The sequence below is a fragment of the Pteropus vampyrus genome, unplaced genomic scaffold, assembly GCF_000151845.1.
Source record: "Pteropus vampyrus isolate Shadow unplaced genomic scaffold, Pvam_2.0 Scaffold81, whole genome shotgun sequence".
NCBI classification, from domain to species: Eukaryota; Metazoa; Chordata; class Mammalia; order Chiroptera; family Pteropodidae; genus Pteropus; species Pteropus vampyrus.
Genome location: NW_011888862.1, coordinates 2,417,715 through 2,439,794, shown reverse-complemented (window position 1 = coordinate 2,439,794; position 22,080 = coordinate 2,417,715). Strand labels below are relative to the sequence as shown.

General features: G+C 41.5%; 1 protein-coding gene and 1 pseudogene across 3 annotated transcripts; both read right to left on the bottom strand.

The window, feature by feature from the left end:
* Window positions 1-442: 442 nt before the first annotated feature.
* TLR8 (toll like receptor 8) lies at window positions 443-16,046 on the bottom strand. 3 transcript variants are annotated; one of them, XM_011362912.1, is made up of 3 exons: window positions 13,175-13,220; window positions 10,218-10,284; window positions 443-3,677 (listed from the first exon to the last, which is right to left on the bottom strand). In XM_011362912.1, the coding sequence occupies exon 3, from the start codon at window positions 3,669-3,671 to the stop codon at window positions 555-557; it is 3,117 nt and encodes a 1,038-aa protein (XP_011361214.1). In that variant the 5' UTR covers window positions 3,672-3,677; window positions 10,218-10,284; window positions 13,175-13,220; the 3' UTR covers window positions 443-554. The 3 variants fall into 3 exon arrangements, with proteins under 3 accessions (XP_011361214.1, XP_011361215.1, XP_011361213.1); XM_011362911.1 differs by lacking the exon at window positions 13,175-13,220 and adding an exon at window positions 15,972-16,046 and having other exon boundaries at window positions 500-3,677; XM_011362913.1 differs by lacking the exons at window positions 10,218-10,284; window positions 13,175-13,220 and adding an exon at window positions 15,648-15,746.
* A 1,297-nt stretch (window positions 16,047-17,343) lies between these two features.
* On the bottom strand, window positions 17,344-17,462 carry LOC111741781 (annotated as a pseudogene).
* Between the last annotated feature and the right edge of the window lie 4,618 nt (window positions 17,463-22,080).

Here is a 22,080-nt window from a genome sequence, read left to right as displayed (position 1 = left end):
AGACTAGCTTCCCTGGATTGAGGTGATCACTCCCACTGAGCTGGTGGGATCCGTGATTTATTTCTAACAAATAGAATATAACCAAAATTATGGGATATCACTTCCCTGATTAGATTACAAGAGATGGTGCCTTCTGTCTTGCCAGCACTCTCTCTCTCTCTCTCTCTCTCTCTCTCTCTCTCTCTGGCTTTGATGAAGCAAGCTTCCATGTGGGAGAGGGCCACATGGCCAGAAACTGAGAGCAGACTTGGGCCAACAGTCCAGAAGGAACTAAATCCTGAAAACAACCACATGAGCGTGAGCTTAGAAGTGGATCTTAACCTCAGGAGATGCCCGTGGCCTTGGCTGACACCTAGATTGCAGCTTTTGAGAGACCCTGAGCAGAGAACCCAGCTAAGCCATACCTGGACTCCTGACCCACAGAGACTATAACGATTGTGTTGCTTTAAGCCACTAAGTTTTGGGGTGATTTGTTACACAGCAATAGATCACTAAGGCAGAAGGGTCAGTTCTTTGCATTTGTATTATGTTAGTGAACCATGACTTAACGTCAGTTAGTATTGTCTAATGGAATCGACATACAAATTATTATACCGTGAATCATTTTCGGTTAAAACTACATTTTTCAGATTTTGCCAAAACAAGCCTTCTGCCTTGGGATTGTCAGGCCACTGGAGGATGGAGCTTTTACAGAGTCTCTGCCGCAGCCTCAAATACTGAGAATGCTGTAACACTGGCTCCAGCAGAATAAATACAATCACATCCATATTCTCTTCCATTAGTCTCTGCAAGGCCAAGTAGAATGCTGTTTTAAAGCTCCAGCTTCTTGCATATTTTTTGGTTAAGACAAATATCGTTTTTTTGCTTTGGTTGATGCTCTGCATGAGGTTATCGATGATGGCTAATCCCGGGTCCCAATCCCTCTCCTCTAAACAGAGGAGCACGTTTTTCCCTTCACTCTCTTCTAGGTGGAAGCGCAGCTCATTTAGCACCCAGTCCGTAACAGAGGCATCTTTGGTGTCATAAGAAACGTAAGCATCATAGAAAGTTTGGGATGTGGAAAGAGACCTGTAGCCTTTTACTTTCGCTAAACACACTTGATATATAAACCAAACATCCCAGTAAAACCAGTGGTGAGCCAGGGCAGCCAACATAACCATGATGGTGATGAAGGATGTAAAGAAACACAATATGGCTGCGATGGTGTCTGGAACACAGGTGGTTAGCTCTAGAGTCATAATACTCTTCCCTCTTTGATCCCCAGGGCTGGCACAAGTGACATCTGTCAGTCGAGGAATTGTAACCTGTAGATTTTTATGCATCCATTCTCGAAAACCTCCCATGTCACAGGTACAGTCTAAAGGGTTTCCATCTAGTTTCAAAAGGGCTAACTTGGTTCTGTTCTTAGTTTGAAATGTGGATCTGTTGATCATCTTTAGCAGGTTGAAACTTAAATCGAGATGTACCAGACTGCTGGCTTCAGAAAGAAAGTTGGAAGGCAGGTGGAAAATCCTGTTGTGACTCAGTAGCAGCGTCTGAAGAGAAGATGTGAATGTAGATAGGCTATAGGTTAAAAAATATAGACTGTTCCTACTTAAGTCAAGCAACTGGAGCAAAGGAAACTTGTAGAGTAATGTCCAGTTAAAGAAACATAACTCATTATCATTTATATATAGTTCAGTGAGATTTGAGGGCAAGTTAAGGAATACTTTATCTGGGATACGCTTAAGATTGTTAAAAGATAAGTCAAGCCGTCTCAGACTCGTGAGACATAGAAAAATGTGCTTGTACCTGTTATCCTGAGCATTCCACATAAGGTTAAGGCGATTTCCACTGAAAACTAATTCTTCTAGGGACTTGCTACTCAGATTGTACTCTGTTAATGTATAAATGCTGTTGTAGCTCAAGTTTAAAACTTTTAGGTGCATTAAATTTTTAATAAACCCTAGACGGTGCGTTACCCCTGCTATTTGGAAATAGTGTGCGTTGTGGCTGAGATCTAGAACTTCTAACTCAGGCAGTTCATTGAAAGCACTATCATTATCAAAGTCTAGTCTATTGCTTGATAAATCCAAATATTTGACTTGAGGCACAGCTGAAAATTCAGTTCCACTTAATACTTGATTAATGGCATTTGAAGATAGATTTAAGCAGGCAATGCCAGGAAAAGCTTCAAATTGCTTTTGCCCAATAAAGAAAATATTGTTCAAGCTTAAATCTAGGGCTTTGCCATACTGTGTACATTGTGGCTTTATTAAAGGCTCGGTGCTATGATAAAAATTTGAATGTGGGTCAAACTCAGTGTCTGCTGAGCGTGGCTTAAGGATATGACTTTGGATAGTGGAACTATTTCCGTAACTTTGCCTGTTATCATTTACCAAGGGCGATATTCTGTTTTCTGACAAGTAAATGACCGACAGGTTAGAACAATGTTTGAAAAAGGTAAAATCGATTTTGCGAATAAAGTTAATGCCCAAGTTGATAGTCTGTAAATTTGAGAGGTTCATCAGGGGCTGGAAATCATCTTGTCTAAGTTTCTGGAACACATAACCTTTTAAGTGCAATTCCCGGAGACGTGTAAGATGAGAGAAGTTTGAGGAAATATTAATATATGGTGGATATGTTTTCTGTACATAGTTATAAGATAAGTCAAGTATTTCTAAGGACGGCAGTTTTGTTAAAAATCCCCCAGAAGCTATTTCTTGTGCTAAATAGTTGAATTCAAGATGTAGCTCCTTCAGATAAAGCATATTGTTAAACCAGGATGCATGAATATTGTGGAGGGAGGTGCTAGAGAGGTTGAGGTATCGAAGGTTGGTCAGGTGTTGGAAAGCACAATCAGCTATCTGAATTGAAGCATCTTCTGCGCAAGGCGTACAGGGAAATGGTGCGTTGAAACACCTTGGACAGTTCCCGCTTAAATCTAGTACCGTTAAATTTTCCAAATTCTTGAAGTCGTCTTCATTGATGATTGTGATGTTGGTGTTGCTGAGGTAAAGTTCTGTTAGAGATTTCGGCAGGTTGTGTGGCACTTGTAAAAGGTTATTGAAAGATAGTGAAAGCACCTTCAAATTTGTAATCTCTTCAAATGCTCCGCATCCTACACGAAAAGTTGTATTACAAGCATTGCCAAAAAAGCAGTTCCAGCCCAAATTGAGAGTTTCCAAATTCTGAAGTCCTGAAGTGTCATTTTTACTTACAAGAATTATGTTGTTTTGAATTAGACTAAGTTTTTTCAAAGACCCGGGCAGATTGGCAGGTATTTTGTCTAACTGGTTGTCTTCAAGCAGTAATTCCATTAGGTTCTGTAGGCTGAGGAATGCCCCAGCTGTAATATTCATGCCTTTTTTATTTATAGAATGATTTTTCTTGTAGGGATAGAACATGACATTGTGGTTTAGATTGATTTTAGTAAGATTTTGCAGTCCTTGAAATGATTTATTTGTTACGTGCATAATTGAATTTCCAGAAAGGTCTAGTTCTGTCACATTTTTGACTGTTATTTGGGGAACTTCTTTCAGCTGACGATCGTTGCACTCTACAATAATGGAGAAATTTAGTGTTTTCAGATCACAAGGATAGCTTCTAGGATACTCTGCTTCAGTGAAGAACTCACAGGAATGAGAGATTAGCAGGAAAAGGCAGGTCAGAAGTAAAGACTGAAGGGTCATGTTTACCTAAGGAAAATCAAAAGTGGAGGCGCAGTGTTAAAGTAGCGACATTTGCCAGGTATTTCATGATGAAATCTACAGCGCTTCACCGTACTTTATATGAGTTTTGAAGTGTGGGTTTTCTTAACAAGTAAACAAATTGCATTACATTAAGTTCAGAACGATTTTAAGTTTTCACTGTGTTCAGCTTCATGGTGCTAAAAGAAGTTGAAGATGGAGCTATTTAAGATTATAATGATGTAAAAACTTGGGAAGCTTTTGTGGACGCATTAATCAAGATGTCCCCACCACGATGTGGCCAGGGCTGGACCATGACTATGGTCCATGCTAGATCTGTAGCACAGCAAGCTATATATCTATAGTTTCAACCTATTAATATAACTCTTGATGTCCTAAGGAGAGTTCAGATCCAGCTTCTGTTATAGCATCATTCATCATCTGCAAGCCAGTCATCTCTACCTTATCTACACAACCATATCTCTTATTGGTATTTCCCATGATTTTTCTATACTTCTATGGTTGTACATGTCAAGTTCTCTTATCACCTTGCATGACAGGAAAGTGGACACCTTCTATTGATAATAATAATGAAAAAATCAGTTATTGTTCAAACATAAACATTTTCTCACCCACATTAATGTTTGTAGCAACACAGCAAGATACGTGATGTTATTAGCCATATTTTGTAAGTGAAGAAAAAACCTGGGAGGCTTAAGCAACCTTCAGAAGGATGGTACATTGCAGAGGTAGGACTTGAGCCGACATGATTCCAATGTCCTGTTTTTAACCACTAGCCGTCATACTACACAATCTCATTTTGAAATCTTCCTGCCAGCACAATGCCTCAAATGTAGCCATCACTTAAATTTTTTTTTGCAGAATGGCTACTACTCATATGTCTCTTATTGTATAAACATTGGCATTAATAGCTATTCTTTCGTTAACGTTGTAAACTTCCGTGGGGAAGACATGATATTTTATATTTTTGTGAATCCTCTGTAACACTTAGTGTGCCTCACTTTCTGTGCCTCTTTCTTAATAGAGGGCTGATTATATTACTTTTAGTAATTATACAATGCAATAAACAGGTTAATATGATTGGTTTGATCAAGAGTTATGATCAAAAGAACTCTCAAATCTTATCTCACTGGTTATGGAGACCAACCAGTCTTTCCTAAACTATATTTTTCACTAAAGTCCAACTTGTGTCCTTATTATGAGTTAAACCAGGTGTGCTTTCTTCTAAATTATCCTAAAATTTAGATTTAGTGAACTAGCAGTCTCTGTCATACCCTTACTATATTGTAAAGGATTTTTACATAGATACTCATAATGCTGAGGGGCAATAATTATTGCCCATGTATAATAGACAAGAAAAAAAAGTCAACTCTTTATGAGATGAAAATTAAAGTGGACTAGAAATCCTGGGCATTTTCAGTTACTTTTATTTTCAACAACGACACTATCTAGGTACTGCTGCTTAATGTTTAATTTTTACTAAAGAAAACCCTGTTTTACCTGGTGTGGAAGGCAGAATTTTAAGATTGCCCCTGTGACTTTTGCCTCTGACATTACTCCTGTAATTACGTTACATTCCGTGGCAAAAGGGAGATTATCTAGATGGCCTAAGCTAATCATATACACCTGTAAAAGCAGAGTGTCTTCTCTGGCTAGCAGCAGAAGGGAGAGTCAGAGAGATCGGAAGCAGGAGAAAATTTTGATGTACTATTGCTGACTTGAAGATGGAGGGGGCCACTGACAATGAATGCGGGCATCCTTTACAAGCTGGGTGGCTCCCTGCTGACAGCTAGCAAGGAAATGCTCCCCTACCCCACCTTACAACCACAAAGAACTAAAACTGACTGAGGACCTGAATGAACTTCGCAATGGATCCTTACTTATCCAGAGTCTTGAAATAAGAGTCTAAGTTGGCCAACACATTGATTTTAGCCTTAAAATCAATGTGTTAGACCTAGAGCAGAAAACCTAGGGAAGCCTACCCAAACTGCACCCTACAGAAATTTAAGCTAATAAATGGGTATTATTCGAAGCCTCTAAATTTGGCAGTTATTTGTTATATACGAATAGAAAACTAACATGTTTAGATGATATGTATGAAAAGGTGATTCATGACTTGAAAGCATGCAGCTCTTGCAGAGGCCACCATAGATCTTTAGGCTCAACATCTCCACTGGGAGACACAGGTACACCTAGAGGATAATGAAGCTTGGGGATGAGAGCAACTTTGGGAGGTGACCCAATGTTATATTTGCTCAGTACCTAAGCAAGTGTGAGCCTATGTGATGTCCAAGTGTGGAAATTGCTAGATCTGGAAGTCACTTCCCTACTCTTCTTTGTGGTTTTCAAACTGGTGGGTGACCTGGGGAGTCTGTTTGATTACATGTACAGCTTATTAGTTAGCTCACAGTCTAGTGGGTTAAAGAGACATGAGTTGAACACAGCATTACAAGATTTCAACTGTGACACAAAGAAGTATGTGATACCATAAAAGTATAAAAAAAGGAGGCTGAGAAAGATTTCCCTGAGGAAAAGAAACTTGAGCTGGGATTCTGAGATTGAATTAACATGTATAAGGCACAAATAGGTCAAAAGAATATTCCAGCACATACAAAGGCCCTGAGTGTATTCCTTTGGGTTTCCCACTCTGCGCCTTTACAGGAGCCTGGACAGGAATCAAAACAGCATGTTTGGACCTAAGACAAAGCATATCAGGTTTCAAAGTCCTCAAAGCTGATCAAAACCTGCAGAGGACTGCTTGTAACAGTCGGACCCAGAATAAGAGGTATAGCCAAGAGGATTGGAATGGCACATAATAGATAAGAAATAGAGATGTTGCTGAGGTCCTCAGTATCTCCATGTCACTACATTCAATGGTCATTTTTCAATCCTCATCTTCATGAACACGTGAATATATGGAACCAAAAGACATCAAGGGACGTAAGAAAAGACAAGAGTAGATTTTGACCTTTAACTGAAGGACAACGCAAGACTTTGAAGGTTTTAAGCGGAGTGGTACCATGCTTATTGATTCGACAGTGGTCGCTGGCAAGAGGACACATAACTTCAGGAGCGAGATGATAGTGGCTTGAACTAAGTTGGTGGCAATGGAGATAGAAATGGATTCAGGAGATACTTAGGAGGTAAAACTGAGAGACGTAGCTATAGATATGTAATGGGGGGGATTGTGAGGGAGAGGGAAGAATTCAAGGTTACTTTCGGGTTCCCGATCTGTGCAACTGGATGGAAAAGTATTCCCTTCACTGAGAAAGAAGGTCGTTTGGGGCAGGGGGTGGAGCAAGTGAATATTAATTAAATTTGACATGTTGAATTTGAGTTGAGTTTGTGATCTTCCAGTGGAGATGTCCAGTAGGCAGTTACATATATCTGTCTTAGGCTCAGAGGAGAGTTCTGCTAGAAGGATGAATTTGGGAGCCATGGCAACTACGGCCACGGGGGTTAATCAGATTATCCAGGGCAGTGTAAGCCAGAAAGGATCTTCTACACTTCAATATCAACAACAATTTTTCTCATCCCTTTTTTCTAGTAATTTTATGATTTAATTTTCTTACATTGAAATATCTTAACCCACTAGAATTGCTTTGGCATAAAATATAAGGTGTAGAACCACATTATTTTTTTCAAAAGGGAAAAAATAAGGTGCCCCAACATCATTTATTGAATCATCTTTTGCTTACCAATTTGATATGCTCCTTTCATCATAAACTAACTTTCCTGTGTATATCTGTTTCTAGACTCTCTATTATGTTTTATCTACCTATTCATTACTCATGTGCTAGTACCACATATTTTAATAATTACAGTTTTTAAGTATGCGAGTATCTGGTAGGGTAAGTCTTGCTCATGATTCTTCTCTTGTTAATGGATCACATCTATCGTACCTTCTAATGGGCCTTTCCTGGTGTACACAAACTATTGGTTTCTATAGTTAATCTTATGCCAAATAACTATAATAAATTCTATGATTATTTGGAATAGTTGTTTCTCCACGTGATTTTCTTGGGTAAACAATTAAACCATCTACAAATGATGATGATCTTCCTATCACCCCTTATGCAGTCTAAGTCATTTTTATTGTCTAATTGCATTGCCTAGTTACTCCAGAACAATGAAAAAAAAAATAATAGAGCAGAGATTAAAGCACACACAAATAAAAATTCTGCCTCATGAAAAAACTTGGTACCCAAAAGTGAAACAATAAAGTAGGAAGACATGTTTGCAGTTCATATCACAGCTAAAGGAATGATATATTTGATAGGTAAAGACTTTTTATGCATAAGTGAGAAGACAAATAACCCAATAGAAAACTGCACAAAAATATATTAACAGACAGTTCACAGAAAAAAGGAAAACAAATAGCCCTTAAACATAGGAAAAAATACTCAACTTCGCTCAAAATATTACACCGAGATAGCATTTTTCACAGATTCTACTGTGTGGGTGAGAATGTGGAGAAGCATATTCTCAGATTTTGCCAGGAGGAGACTCAATTAGTGCTGCCTCTAAGATAGAGAGCAATTTGTGATATCTATCAACATTGGAAACATACATAGGCTCAGCAATTTTAATTCTAGAAATAGATACTAATGATAGACCCTCATGTATGCAAATGACTATATACAAGGATTGTCAATGCAGGGCTGCTAGTAATAGCAAAAGATTGGAAAGAATCTAAATGCCTATGGGTAGTGGTCTCGTTTTAAAAAATTATGTATATTCATATAATGCATTACTATGCAGCAATAAAATGAGAAGGCAGCTCTATTCATTTATTCATTCGTTCAAAAAATATTTATTAAGCATCTACTTTATTTCAGGGACTATTTTCAGGCTGAGAATACAGCAATGAACAAAACAGATTAAAATAACTGCCCGTATGGAGCTTACATTACTACACTATCTTAGATGGTGGAAAATACTATGTAGAAAAATAAAGCTGAGAAAAGGGATGATTATGCAGATTGTCCGATGCTTTTGTCATGATTAGATTGGGGCGATGAGTTTTGGAGAGGAAGACCACAGAGGCAAAGTGTCATTCTAGTCACAACACACCAAGGGCACATACTAGCAATGAGACTTTCAGTGTTGACGTGAACCTTGATCACCTGGCTGAGGTAGTGCTTGTCAGATTCCTATTATAATTTTTAATTATAGATAAATAAAAAATAAAAATAATTTTTTAAAGGCCCACGGCAGGGTGAGGCCAGCTTGCAGACCCTTTGCATGGCAGACAGAGCACTGTTGGTAGGTGAGGCATTTCAGGTGGTCACTTGGGCAGGTCCAGCCTCAGCTTGAGGCATCAACATCCAACTTCGAATGTAATTCTCTCTCATACAATCCCGAGCAATTGAAGTCAGGCTGTAAGGGGGTGCTAGAGACCAGGAGAGGAGCCTTTTGCAATTTGCTGTATTTCCAGGATGAAAATGGCCTCTCGGAGAGTCTACAGCACCTTCAAGTAAATATTGGGCCATGGAAGTGATCAGAGGGGACTTGTGAGTGAAGAGCTTGACGTTCTTAACTCTACCTTCCCAAAAGAGTCCTGAGGTAAGAACTTGAGTTGACCAGTTCCAAATAACCTGAATTTAAAGAGAAGTGCCTGGGTGGGAAGAATGGGAAGTGTGAACAGGCAGCTAGCAGAGAAGTTAAGGTGAGAACCCTGACTATTCAAGCCTCTCCATCCACCTCAGGACCTCATAGAGGCAGAATGGACTGTGAAAGCCCCTCATTCACAGAGTGAACCCTAGCTCATGTCATCCAGTTGGATCTGAGGACAGAGCGAAGCCCAAGGCCCCAGCAAGAGCTGTACCTCGCCAGCCAAGTTCTTTCTCCTGGTCACTCCCATGCCTGTGGCTATCAAAAGTTGTGGCTCTAAAAAGGACATCAGAGGGGATCAGCCCCCACACCAACTGAGAAGGTTACCAGGGAAAATTTACCCTTACGATATAAACAATGAATAAACACTATCCAGCATGGCAGGAGAGAAATGACAACTCTGCAAATAAAATAGAGAAATGGCATTGAGGCAAAAATATATAGAGAGAACTGGAAATCTCATAAATAGAGGAAAAAAGAGCAATTATGCAAATAAGAAAGAAAGCGGAACTATGCAAATAAGAGAGCGAGAGAGACATACAGAGAGAGAGAGAGAGAGAGAGAGAGAGAGAGGACACTTCGTTGTTTGAGTCTGACAGTTGAAGTTTCCCATTAAAATGACAGTAAAGGACTAACAAGATTAGACAGGGTGTAAGAGAAGAACACAGCAGATTAAGACCACGTAGGAAGTTGAAGAAGATGGAGAGCAGGTGATTGAGCAGTAGGTGCCAGAGAAGAACAGAAACTGAAGAGTCAACCAGAGTAAAGTCCATTCACATCACAGAAGCCTGGAAAGACTCCGCAACTGGAGGCAACAGGCATGGCAGGTGGCATGCCAGATAGGGCTGCACAGTGGATTGGTTAAGAGTACACATGTGAAGTTAGACCCCTCCTGGTCCCCTCTCTGAGACTTACTATCTTTTAAGGTCAAATCCAGAGCCTCGGGTTCAGGACTTGAGGTACAAGTGAAGGCCCAGGTGAACTGCCAAAGGGAAAAAACGAGAGTTAAGGACAGTCTGTATCTGGAGCGTGGAACCCCCTCCACTTCTGTCCCCTGGGCTCTAGAAACTGACAGCCATCGGGTTATGAACATCCTACTCCAGCAGCCCAGTCAGGACACTGCAGGATCTTGCTGGAAAAGCAGATGGGCACAATAGTAGGGTCATGGCTGCAAAATTTAAGGGGACCTCCAAAAACTTAGTCATCAAGATGAATACTATTTTAAAAACTGAAAAATCCCTGATGGACAAAATATCAAACAAGGCCACTTTAAACAAGGACAGATTCTGACCCTGTACTTGCAATGCCCTGCTCTGCCTGCCTTCACCCTCAGCCAGGCTCTGTTCCAAAAAAACTTAATTTATTTATTAAAACAGGCAAACGGCTTGCTGTCCAAAGCTTGCCAGTTTGGTTTTTAAAAATACAACATGAAAATATTATTGATCTTGATTATTGATCTTGATTATTTTTGGTACCCTTCCTCCCTTAAATTTGGTACCCAAAGCAAATGCCTCACTCTCCTCACCCTAGTCAAAAGCTGAGTGCACCCATTCGTCCTGAGCTGAGGCTCAACCGTAGACTGGGGAACCCTGTTCTTTCATTTGGAGATTCTATGGTCAACACCAGTCACCTGGGAATTCACCCAATACGAAAGGGAGGTCGACCGAGAAAAAGAAAACCAAATCAGAGACCCAACAATTGGTGGAATCAAGCCTCTGGCAACCCAGGACACTGGTTTATGGTTTCTTTTCTTAATGTAGGTCCTGTCCTGAACCCGAGGCTCTGGATTTGACCTTAAAAGATAGTAAGTCTCAGAGAGGGGACCAGGAGGGGTCTAACTTCACACGTGTACTCTTAACCAATCCACTGTGCAGCCCTATCTGGCGTGCCACCTGCCATGCCTGTTGCCTCCAGTTGCGGAGTCTTTCCAGACTTCTTGCACAGGTTCTCAATTCCTTCTCGCAATTCAGAAATTCTAAAAGATCTGAACATTGGGAGATTTCTTTCTTTTTTTTTTTTGGTGATGTTTTTGGCAGCAAAATCTGATCTGAACTAACCTACAGCTACCATCGTCTTTATTTATCCACTTAGTGCGAACATTCTACTATCATGGCAGAAATAGCCATGCGTGTGACCTGGACCCGTTGGGAATGTTTTGTCGTATGTCATATAGATAACATATTATCTTACTAAAACAGGAATTCTGAACTTTGACACCATTCTGGCCCACAGATTTTGGATCAGAAATCGTGCATCAGTACTTAAATCTCCTTCACTGGGGACACATTAGCAATTCCTGAATTTTTCTTGGCATGTGTTATATTGCAAAATAGAATATGGCTGTCGACGGGGCCAAATTATGACTTTCATGGGCCCGAGGCATTTTGCCCTTCATGGGCCCCTTCCTCCACTTTAAAAAAAAGTAAAAATTATATTTTATGACCACATTGGTATAAATTGCTGTTGTGCATTGGTATTGCATTGGAACATCCAGAAAAAAATTTGCTGATTTTAAAAGAAGTTAAATCTTTGCTTAAAGCATCATGGGCCCTAGGCTCTGTGCCTTCTATGCCTAAGGAGAAATTGGCTCTGGTTGTCAGTGAGGGTATAATGGGGCTCAGATCAGGTCCCCGGAGACAAGTTTCGTAGGAGACACTTCCTGGAAAGTAAATTATTAGATTAGGAGCTGGTGAAGTGAAAGGACTAGGATTAAGTAGAAGTGGCAGAATAAAGGATCAAAAAATGTGAAGTGTTGCAGGTTGAATTATGTGTCCCCGCAAAGATATGTCGAAGCAGTTTTAACCTCTGTACCTGTGAATGTGAGCTCATTAGGAAATAGGGTCTTTACAATGAGTTCATACTAGATTAGGGCAGGCCCTACTCCAATGACTGATACCCTTAGAAGAAGAGGGACATTTGGACACAGACACACGCAGGAAAGACGACCATGTGAAGATGGAGGTAGAGATTGGGGTTACAAGCCAAGGAATGCCAAGGACTGTCCACTACCACCGGAAGCTGGGAGAAAGGCACAATACAGATTTTCCCTCTGGAACCACAAGAAGGAACCAACTCTGTTGACAATGCCTTGATTTCAGACTTCTGGTTTCCAGAATCGTGAGAGGATAAATTTGTTGTTTTGAGCCACCAGGTTTGAGATACTCTGTTACAGCAGCCACAGGAAAGAGAGTAAGAGCAGAGGGCGGGTAATTAAGAGCCGTTCAGTGGAACTCACTGCGTAGAACACACTGATTTGGATGATGAGGTCTGCACGGTCTGGATCTTTCACTGGGTGTTGCGCTGGAACACCCAGAAAAAATCAAGACCTATTTCTGTAAAGAAAGCATATGAATCACACCTCAAAAGGAATCTGCTTCACTTCCCCCTGCCTGCCAAATACAGCTGTTGCTAGCAACTGAAGAAGCAATTTCACAACTGTTTCCCTATTTTCCATGCCGAATCAGTTCTTTGGTTGGGTCATGATGCACAATAATCCAATTCTCTCCTTTGAGTTCTGAAGGAGCCAAATGTTACAATGAAAATGACCTGTCTCAGTCCTCACCCAAAACTTCCTTCTCAACTTGGACCCCAATGGACACCAAAACCACAATTTTTAAAGGCCAGTGCAGTTTAAAGAACGGTTCAGAAAAGTCTGTCTTAGCTGAAGAAGCCTGGAAGTCAGAATGAGCCAAGGGGCCACCCCCATAACCTAGCCCCTGGGGCAAGAGCAGCAGGCGGGGCAGAGACTGGGTGCAAAAAGACTGATCTCACTAGGCGACACTAAAATCCTGCAGGTTTTCCCACACAATCTAAGGTGAAGGTGGTCTGCGAGCTGCCCAAGGCTGCCTTCCTGGAATAAAATGGCTTTTTACCTTTTCACACCCCTTTTCAGGCTGCAAGCAGAGATTTTGCAATGATGCTTCCTTTCTTCTCTCTTCAAAGGCTTCCTTTGCCAACATGTGATTTGCCACAGCCCATCTCCTTAGCTGCACCCCTTTCTCGGGATGGGTCCCGCTGGTGTCCCCTAATACTAAAATGTCAAGAGAACCTATTGATCGTAAGATGTGATTAATCCCCCTAACTGAGTTACTTAATTGTTTGGGTATTTTGTGGCATTCGACCGGAACTGAATTTTTGCCAAACTGGAAATATTTCTGATTTTTAATGGGTTCTGATTCATTTGCATTGACTATGCTCACAACTGATACATTATGTAAGTAATAAAAAAAATGGTTGTACGGATAGGATTTATCACCTTAGATGAAATTTACAATTAATAATAGATACTTTATTTTATCCATTCTAAATTCGATGGATTTACTAACAGCTTTGGAGGACAAAAGAACCCACTACACCACATTCAAGGCACCTATCAATGAAGGCATGGATCCTGATTTCATATACATAAAAGTATGAAAACCTATGCTGTTTGAATTCCGGGCAATATGGTAGGGAGCTTTACCAGGAGACAAACACTGGGTTGAGTGCGAGGCATGCATTTCCTTATTTCATCCCCCTGCAAATCAGTGAGGTGGGTGCTATCATAAGACCCCATTTTACAGACGTAGAACCTGAGACTCAGAGAGGCTAATTTACTCGAAGTCGCTCAGATGGTAGGTGGCAGAGCTGAAACTGAGCTTACATGTGTACCTGAGTAGTTAAAAAATTAGCTGCAACCAAGGGGCCAGCTAGCAATGGTCTGGTTTGGATTATCAGCAGAAACACCATAGCCATACCTGGAACCTTCCGGATTCAAATGCCGGGTGGATTACCCACCTTGCCTTTTGACACTGATCAGTCTACCACAGAGCACTCTGTAATCCCACGGAACAACTGGAAATCCACCGACTTTAGATGTATGGACCGACTAGCAGTTCTTTGTAACCATCTGAAAAGTCAACAAAGCCCATACTTGCTAATACCGGTCCAGAACTGTAGGTAATACACTTAAATTTACTGTGTCTTTATAGCCCTGAAGAGTCATAAATTAGAGATAACAGTTTAAAAAATAATCAATCCCTCAACTCCATCTAATAAGTCAGTTGAACTCAAATACATTCCATTGGAATGACGCTCCCCTCAACAGACCCTGGAGGTGGCATTGAAACACGCTTACAAACAGCATCCAACTGAGTTTCAAGGACTAACCCTGGCTAATGACATCCTCTCCTATGAGACACATCCTGATACTCCATAAGTCTGGGGTGTCCACGAGGCGGGCTCCTGTCTCATAACCCCTCACGCTGCATTAGGGTTAGCACATGGAAGGATAAGGGGCAGCGGCTGAAGGAGAAAATGAACTTCATCAACTGCCCTCACCCTGCTCCACAGCATCAGCTTTTCAGATAATCGTTATTTTGCTCTCGGAAGTCAAACCAAGGGGCTAATGAGTAAGTTTTGGGTCTTCAGGCAGCCTCGTCACCCTTTTTAGTAACGGACCCAAGAGACCTGTTCGGGGGCCACTTAGGCAGTTGTTCTCAACTGTGGCTGAACGCTGAGATACATGGGGAGTCAGAAAGCTGCCATGCCCAGCTCCCACCCCCCGAGACTCTGATTTCATTGGTCTGGGGTTCAGCCCGGCAGCAGAACTTTTAAAAATTTGCTGCATGATTCTAATACATAGTCAAGGCTAAGAACCCCTGTTCTGAGGCCAGTGGGAGGGAGGTGGGCAGTTTTCCCAAGTTTAGCTTGATTTTATTATTATGCCATTTTCCACTTTCTTACAATACAATTATATTGGCTATCTCAACGGTTTACAAGTATCGAGTAGAAATGAACGTCAATTGCCATTCCGTACATGTCATTGGTCCTCTTGGCCTCATTCCTTATGAGCCATTGCAGTCATTTCGTAAAACACCATCAAACTTCAGCACAGAATTAATTTACTTTCAAGATCTATAATGGGCATTAAATGGATACAAAAAAATCCTTAAATATACATTAAATGGTGGTAAAAATGACGGTAAGAAGTTTAATGAGCACTAAGTGAGCGTGGAAAAATATAAGGAAAAATTTGGATGAGCTCTTGAAATCTGACTTATCAATTGTTCCTGGATCTTATTGAATTTTCTAGAAAACATATCATTTTTTAAAATTATAAAGTTTGTTTTTCGATCTGCCAGTTCTCGACAATAACAAAAACTGACCATCTGCTATGCCTAAACGCTAGAGAATATAATTTTAGAAATAGTAACTTGTTACTTTAAAACCCCTAACAAGAAAAGCAATAATTAAAGTTGAACATTAAGCTTCTTGTAGTATATTAATTTCAGGCCTAGGCACCAGCACATGACTCATGTACGTGAGGGAACAGAGTTTATCCTTTTCTGTAGAAACGCCTCTCACCTGCTTCACCTCCAACCTGTTGCTTCTAGAAGAGAATACTATTTCTGGCAGGATCAGAAAGGAACATTCCAGCTCAATTCCTGACTTGGAATTTGCTTCGTTTCCTGTCCAAAAAAATAAGACCACTGCATTTGGTTTTCAAAATTTCCTGTACACCAGGCCACTTTACCTACATTTAGAGTTGCTACAGTACTTCTCCTTTTTATCTTAATTTGCCCATTCGTCACTTTCTCTGTTCACACCACTTGCCATCAAACTGTATTTCAGGATCAGAAATCATATATTTTGTTGGAAAGCTTCATTAAAAGAATAGAAGCTACTTACCACTTTTCTGTTGTCAGTTTTTCTCATTTCTCAGTCCATAGCCTGCATGTAGCACTGCAGAGTGGTACCCTCTGTGCAGTGGGTACAAACGGCGAAGAGAAACTGGCTAACTTCCTGAAATTGATCACTTTACCATCAGTGGAACGTAGCATGTGGTTTGCAGAAGTTTATGTGACGAGAAGGGAACTTGTGATTTCTTAACTGTTTCCAAATCATCTATTCATTGTGCTTTAAAATTTCAAAACTAAAATTAGGGGCAGAAAAGCCATTTATAAAATGATTTAAATATAACCCGAGCCAGACATATATGGTGTATTTTTGTGAGTTTGCATATATTCATGTGTATGTATATGTGCGGGTGGATGTGACTGAGGCTGTAAGGATCTTCCCCAAAATGTTAATGGTAGTCAGTTCTGCAGTGCAAGATTGGGGAAAAATGAGGGAGAGATTTAGAATTCAATTTCGAATTGCCCAAACTCATCTTTTGTTATAGAATTCACAGATGTAGTTAAATAACATTTGTATTGCTTCACCTTTGTTCCAGACATTTCCAAGACAGCGCACAGCAAGGTGGGTGTGGGTCCCTCACCAGGCTGTGGCCACAGAGAGGGCATCTTTCTCCTGGGTGTCCCTATATCTCAGCCAGCACCTGGCGCAGAGTATAAGCTCCATAAACATTTGTTGAATGAATGAGCGAGTGAATGGATGACCGTGAGCGTTCATGAGGCAGGAAAATTTAATTCCCTGATTTGGCCTGATAAGCGCATTGGATTATAAACTCTCAGGGAGAGGGCCTCGAGGTTTAACCAAGAGCAGAGATCAGCAAACGGCAGGCAGTGGGCCAAGTCTAGCCCGTGGGTGAAGAACTTTTATAGAGGAACCTTTGCAATTGATCTAATGACGAAGAACACTAACTTTAAACTCCACCCTGGCAAAACGTTACCATCCCCCAAAGAATTCCATCCTTCTCATTATTAGACGTATATTACACAGAACTGTGCTCATTATATTTTGAATGTTATCAATTAAATAATTGTGCAATTTGTTTTTCTTTTATTATGTAAGTACCTATATAATGTCCTCAATTTGCCTCTTGGCCCGCAAAGCCTAAAATATTTACTTTATAAAAAACATTTGCTCACCCCTGGCCCAAAGAATCGTTTGGAATGGAATAGAATATGCTTCATCTTGCCTTACGCTCCTGGATTTGGAGGAAAACACATCGGGGACAGGGGTGGGAAGGGGGTGACATTTACACACATACACACATTATTATTACTATTACTTTCTCTCAAGCCTAGGATCTCCCTCCCTTGTATAACCTCTCTCTGTGACAACATACAGTGGTTGGAAAATCTTTTTCCTTTTTTTACGCCTACAGCACCTGGTCTTCCTAGGTGGTCTCCCCTCCAAGTACTAACCAGGCCCGACCCTGCTTAGCTTCTGAGATCAGATGGGATCGGGCACGTTCAGGGTAACATGGCCATAGACTGGAAAACCTTGCTATGAAGGAATGCCTTTCAGAACTCATCTCTGTGGGTGGCCATTCCTAAACTGATCTCTAATGAGTGGTCCCTCTGGCGATTCAAGGCCTGGCATCAGGGAACCATGACAGTGGTTCCCTGTCAGGGAATACAGCGTGTGGCTTCATGGGCTTACCCAAGCCTTCGCCACAGTGAGCTCAAGGACTCATGTGGCTACCACCCAGTCTGTTGCTTTCCCATGAAATGTTTGCTCAGAAATAAAGTTTAAAAAGCTAAGTAAAAGTGACTGCCAGAAGCATACTGAGGAACATACCTTTAGGCTGGAGCACTGGTCGGCTTTTCTAGAAAAGTCAAACCCATATGCTCTGGCTTCCAGGATATAATGTGTCATCCAACTATAGACCAGTTACTTGGGAACTCATAAAGCCTGGCACATGCTACTAAGGTTATACTTGCAAACAGTCTAGTGCCCAGGCCAGGCAAACTCATAAAAATGACGTACTGATCCGAATCAAATGAGCCTTCCCATGTTTTTCTACACAACCAGTAACCATGAAAGATAAAAATGGAAACAAAATCAATACCAGGGCAGGACAGTCACTGCAAACCAGAAGTGTAGTCTCCCAAGGCAAGTGGTCAGAGGCTCCAGTCCTCTGCCTGAGCCCAGAGACTGGCCCTCAGTGGGCAGGCCTGCTGTCCCACCCTGCCCCGCGAAGGCACAAAGCTCTTGGGCATCTCTTTCCTTGCTTTTCCCTTTGCCACCCACGCTGACACAGATCTTTATTTCAAAATGGAGACGATCTGTCATTAATCATCCCTTCCAGGCAGCATGGATGTTCCAGACACACAAGTCACCAGCTGGAGCAGATGAACCTCTCTGAGCCTCAGTTTTCTCATCTCTCAAATGGGGAGAAGAATTACAGCCTCACCCTCCTATTATAGCTTTGAGGATTATACGTATGTATTCGTGTGTGTGGAACTCTTAGGACAGTCTGCGGCAGTAGAGCTGGTATTACTATTACTACTCTTGTTGTCGGGGGGCTTCACTCATCTCTGAGCTGTTGCCCAAAGTAGGCCAGGAGAACCACTCTCGTGGCACTGGCCACAACCCTTTCCTGTGGTGTCGATGAGTGCCACAGCACCCCCGGGCCAGCAGGTGACTTCTTCGCGTCAAGGCTGTGGCGAAGTGCCACGTGTAGAAATACCATGGGGCCCTGAAAATGCCCCAAGACCTAGAACGACACCAGGTGCTGGAAATCAGTTGTTCATCAAAAAAAAACAAAAACAAAAACACAGCACTGAATATAAAAACGGCTCAAGTGGAAGGAGTCACATAAAAGAAACATTTTTAAGCAAAGGATTTGGATGAGAAAGTACACAGATTCCTTTACACAAGGCCAGAGCTGATGTGAGCCCATGCTGGTTTTAAATTGATGTGCGGGGCTCCTGAGGGGACAGCAAGCTGCCCTTCCCTGGTGAGCACAGACACAGGTGAGATAGGTGGCAGGACTCAGCCGCAGGTAGCAGCTATTGTTGATCTCCTTCTCCACCTTCCCTTCCTCCCTGACTCCTAGGTGCCGTCACCCACTCTTCCTGAACCCGCTCAGTCTTCATAGTCACCCTGCCTCACACCTACTCCATTATACTCATTCCCAACTGCAGCCAGTTCTTCTCCATTTGTACCATTATTTCTCATTTCAAACAAAGCTTAATGTGCTAGTCTGTACATGCCTCAGTGCCCACCAGAAAGTGGCAGCCCTCTGGAGGAACGAGTTAACTAAAGGTACTCTGCCTCTGGTCTGCGTTGCCCCAAATTAGGGCACAGAGCCAGGTAAGAAGGAGGGCTGGGTTACAGCCTCACTTGGTCATATGGCCAACTCCCCTTCAGTGGTGGCCAACCTATGTAACCATACATGGTGGCCCAGCTAAACCGAACAAGCTCATTTCATCATGGTGAATGGGACTGACTCCTTCCAACGGCACATCTGACTGCACAGGGACAAGGCCAAGTTCCCTGCAGTCTTCTGCAAATTCCTTTTTGAGTCAGGACCAGGTTGCAGAGCAATTACCTGAAAACCTGGGTCTTTCCATCAGTTGCAACCCATTCCTATGTTTCCCGAGGTCGGTATCTCCCAAATAAGGGACCAAGACACTACACCAAAAAGCCATAGTGATTTAGAGCTCGGATGGCCCCGTTAGTCTACGGATGAAGAAACTTAAGCCAAAGGTCAATAGTGCAACAGAGGTAGAAAAAAGCGTGGGAACTGTCACGCTGCCCTTCCTCCGTGCTGTTCTCTCAACTTCTCCCTTCACTGATGCCCTAAGCGAAACGCCAAGCATATTGAATATTCAATCAGCATTTTGAGAAGAGGATGAGGGTGGGTTTTCTGGATCCCATCAACTTTTTGTTCTTCCTCCCTATGTCTTTTGCTAAAATCTCATGTAATCGTCTCTTCAGGATGGACTACATATATGCGGACATTCATTCCTGCTGCTCCAAGTCACTAGAGCAAATTTAGGTGTTGATAGATGTTCCCAGACCAAATGAGCTGATGCGGCAGAGAAAGTTTGTAAGGCGTTTAGCAATGGGAGTGCACCCACTCGAGATGGCTGCGTCCTCCTCCCCCACCGCGTTGGGACGTGGGCTAGGAGGCAGTCACTGCTTCAGGGAAGGGTTAGCTTGGAAGAACTGAAGAAAAGGGAGTGGTTTCAAAAGTTGTAGCCCAGCTCTAAATGCATGAAATACATGAAAAAAAAAACCCACATAAAACAATATTTCCTTTCCCTGGACAATATTAAATTTATCCAGCCTGGAGAGGATGAGATGGTCAGAGAGAAGCGCAATAGAGTGAGATGCTGATTGGGTGTCAGACAAGGGGGTTGGACTGTGGTAAATTCAGGGGCAGAGGAAACTTAGAACCCCCAGATAAGTTTTGGGAATCAGGAGTAGAAGGAGCCTCCTCTTCCTACCCCATCTGGAATCATGGGAAGAGGTAGTGTCTTGAATTTTCTTCACTACCATGCCGTGAGAGGAGTATAAGGCATTGAGGCTAAGAGGGCCTGAGACAACTGCCCTGGTTTTCTCTGAGTCCCAGAATATCAAGAAAAGAAATGCTTCTGAGAAGAGAGTGAAAATTGGCTGAGAGACTGGGAGTGTTTCAAGGTCAGGTTGAAGGGACCAGTGGATGACAATGTGAACTAACGGGCCACAGATGAATGAGATGGTTGATGAAGCAAGACTAACCTGTGTGATTGTTCCATTGCGCCTGCAGTCAAATGGAAATCTTTTTTTTTTATAGCTTGTAAAGCTTTAAGCATTAGCCATCCTTATCAGTGCTTAAACACCCGAGTGGAACAGAAAGTCTTTACAAAGATACAATAGCGCTTGGCCAAAAATAGAGTTTACATAAGGGGGAAGGCTAGAATAAACCATGTGGCACTGGTTTGGAATTAGAGGCATCAGTATGAACCCATATTTGGCTTAATATAGATGCCGATAGATGAATATAAAAATAATTTTGCTAATAACAGGTACCCCTGTTATGTCAAGAATGGCATTTCCCGTCTGTGAGTCTTCCTCTTCAAATCCCATACACCCAGTCTAATCATGAGACAATCATTAGAAAAACCTAAAATGAGAGGCATGGTACAAAATACATGACTAGTACTTTTCGAAACTGTCAAGGTCATCAAAAACAGGAAAAATCCAAGTGACTCGCAGCTCATAGGAACCTAAGGAGACATGATAACTACTTGTAATGTGATATTCTAAACTTTAAGGGAAAAGTAATGAAAACTGAATAAAGTATGGAGTTTAATTGGTAATAATATATCGATATTGGTTCATTAATTGTGACAAATTTATCATTGTAATATAGACGCTAACAATAGGGAAAGCTGGGTGAGGGGTATAAAGGAACTCTGTTCTGTCTTCGCAACTTTTCTGTAAATCTAAAACTATTCTAAAACAAAAGGTTAATTTAAATACTTAAAATAAAATAAATGACTATTGTGCATCAAAAAAGGGTTCTATGGAAAATAATCTCAGATGATGATGTGATCATAAATTCCTAACTAGGCAGGTCCTGGTGGGTGGTCACACCCCAGGCCTATAACTTCTTTAGTGAAAGGTTTTAAACTGGCCCATCCATTGTTCTTGTGCATCCAGGTTAACCCATCTTTGAGATGCCAGAAGTAATACCTGTGGAAGGGGGTATCAACCCTCAAGAGAGCACTCTATCTTGTTAACTGTCCTGTAATCCAATCTCTGTCTTGCTTTCTCCCACCTTCATGTAATCTTCCTTATGTCACCTCAATCTCAGACACATAGAAGAAGCTGCAAAAGTGTTACTCTCAGGAGCATTTGAGGTCTTGCTCCCTGGTATATGTCCTCAGTCTGGCTCAAATAAACTCATAAAAATTCTCTACAGGTTTGGATGGTCTTCCATCAACACTATGTAAAATGAAAAAGGTTAAGATTCTCTCTATATGTATATGTATGCAAATATATGTAGAATAAAATGTGAATGTCCTTGCTTAAAACAAAAGAGAGACAAAATGAGCTTTTTCCAAAGAGGAGCAAAGGCAGAAGGTGTAGCCATTCATGAAGTGTTCAGAGAGCAATA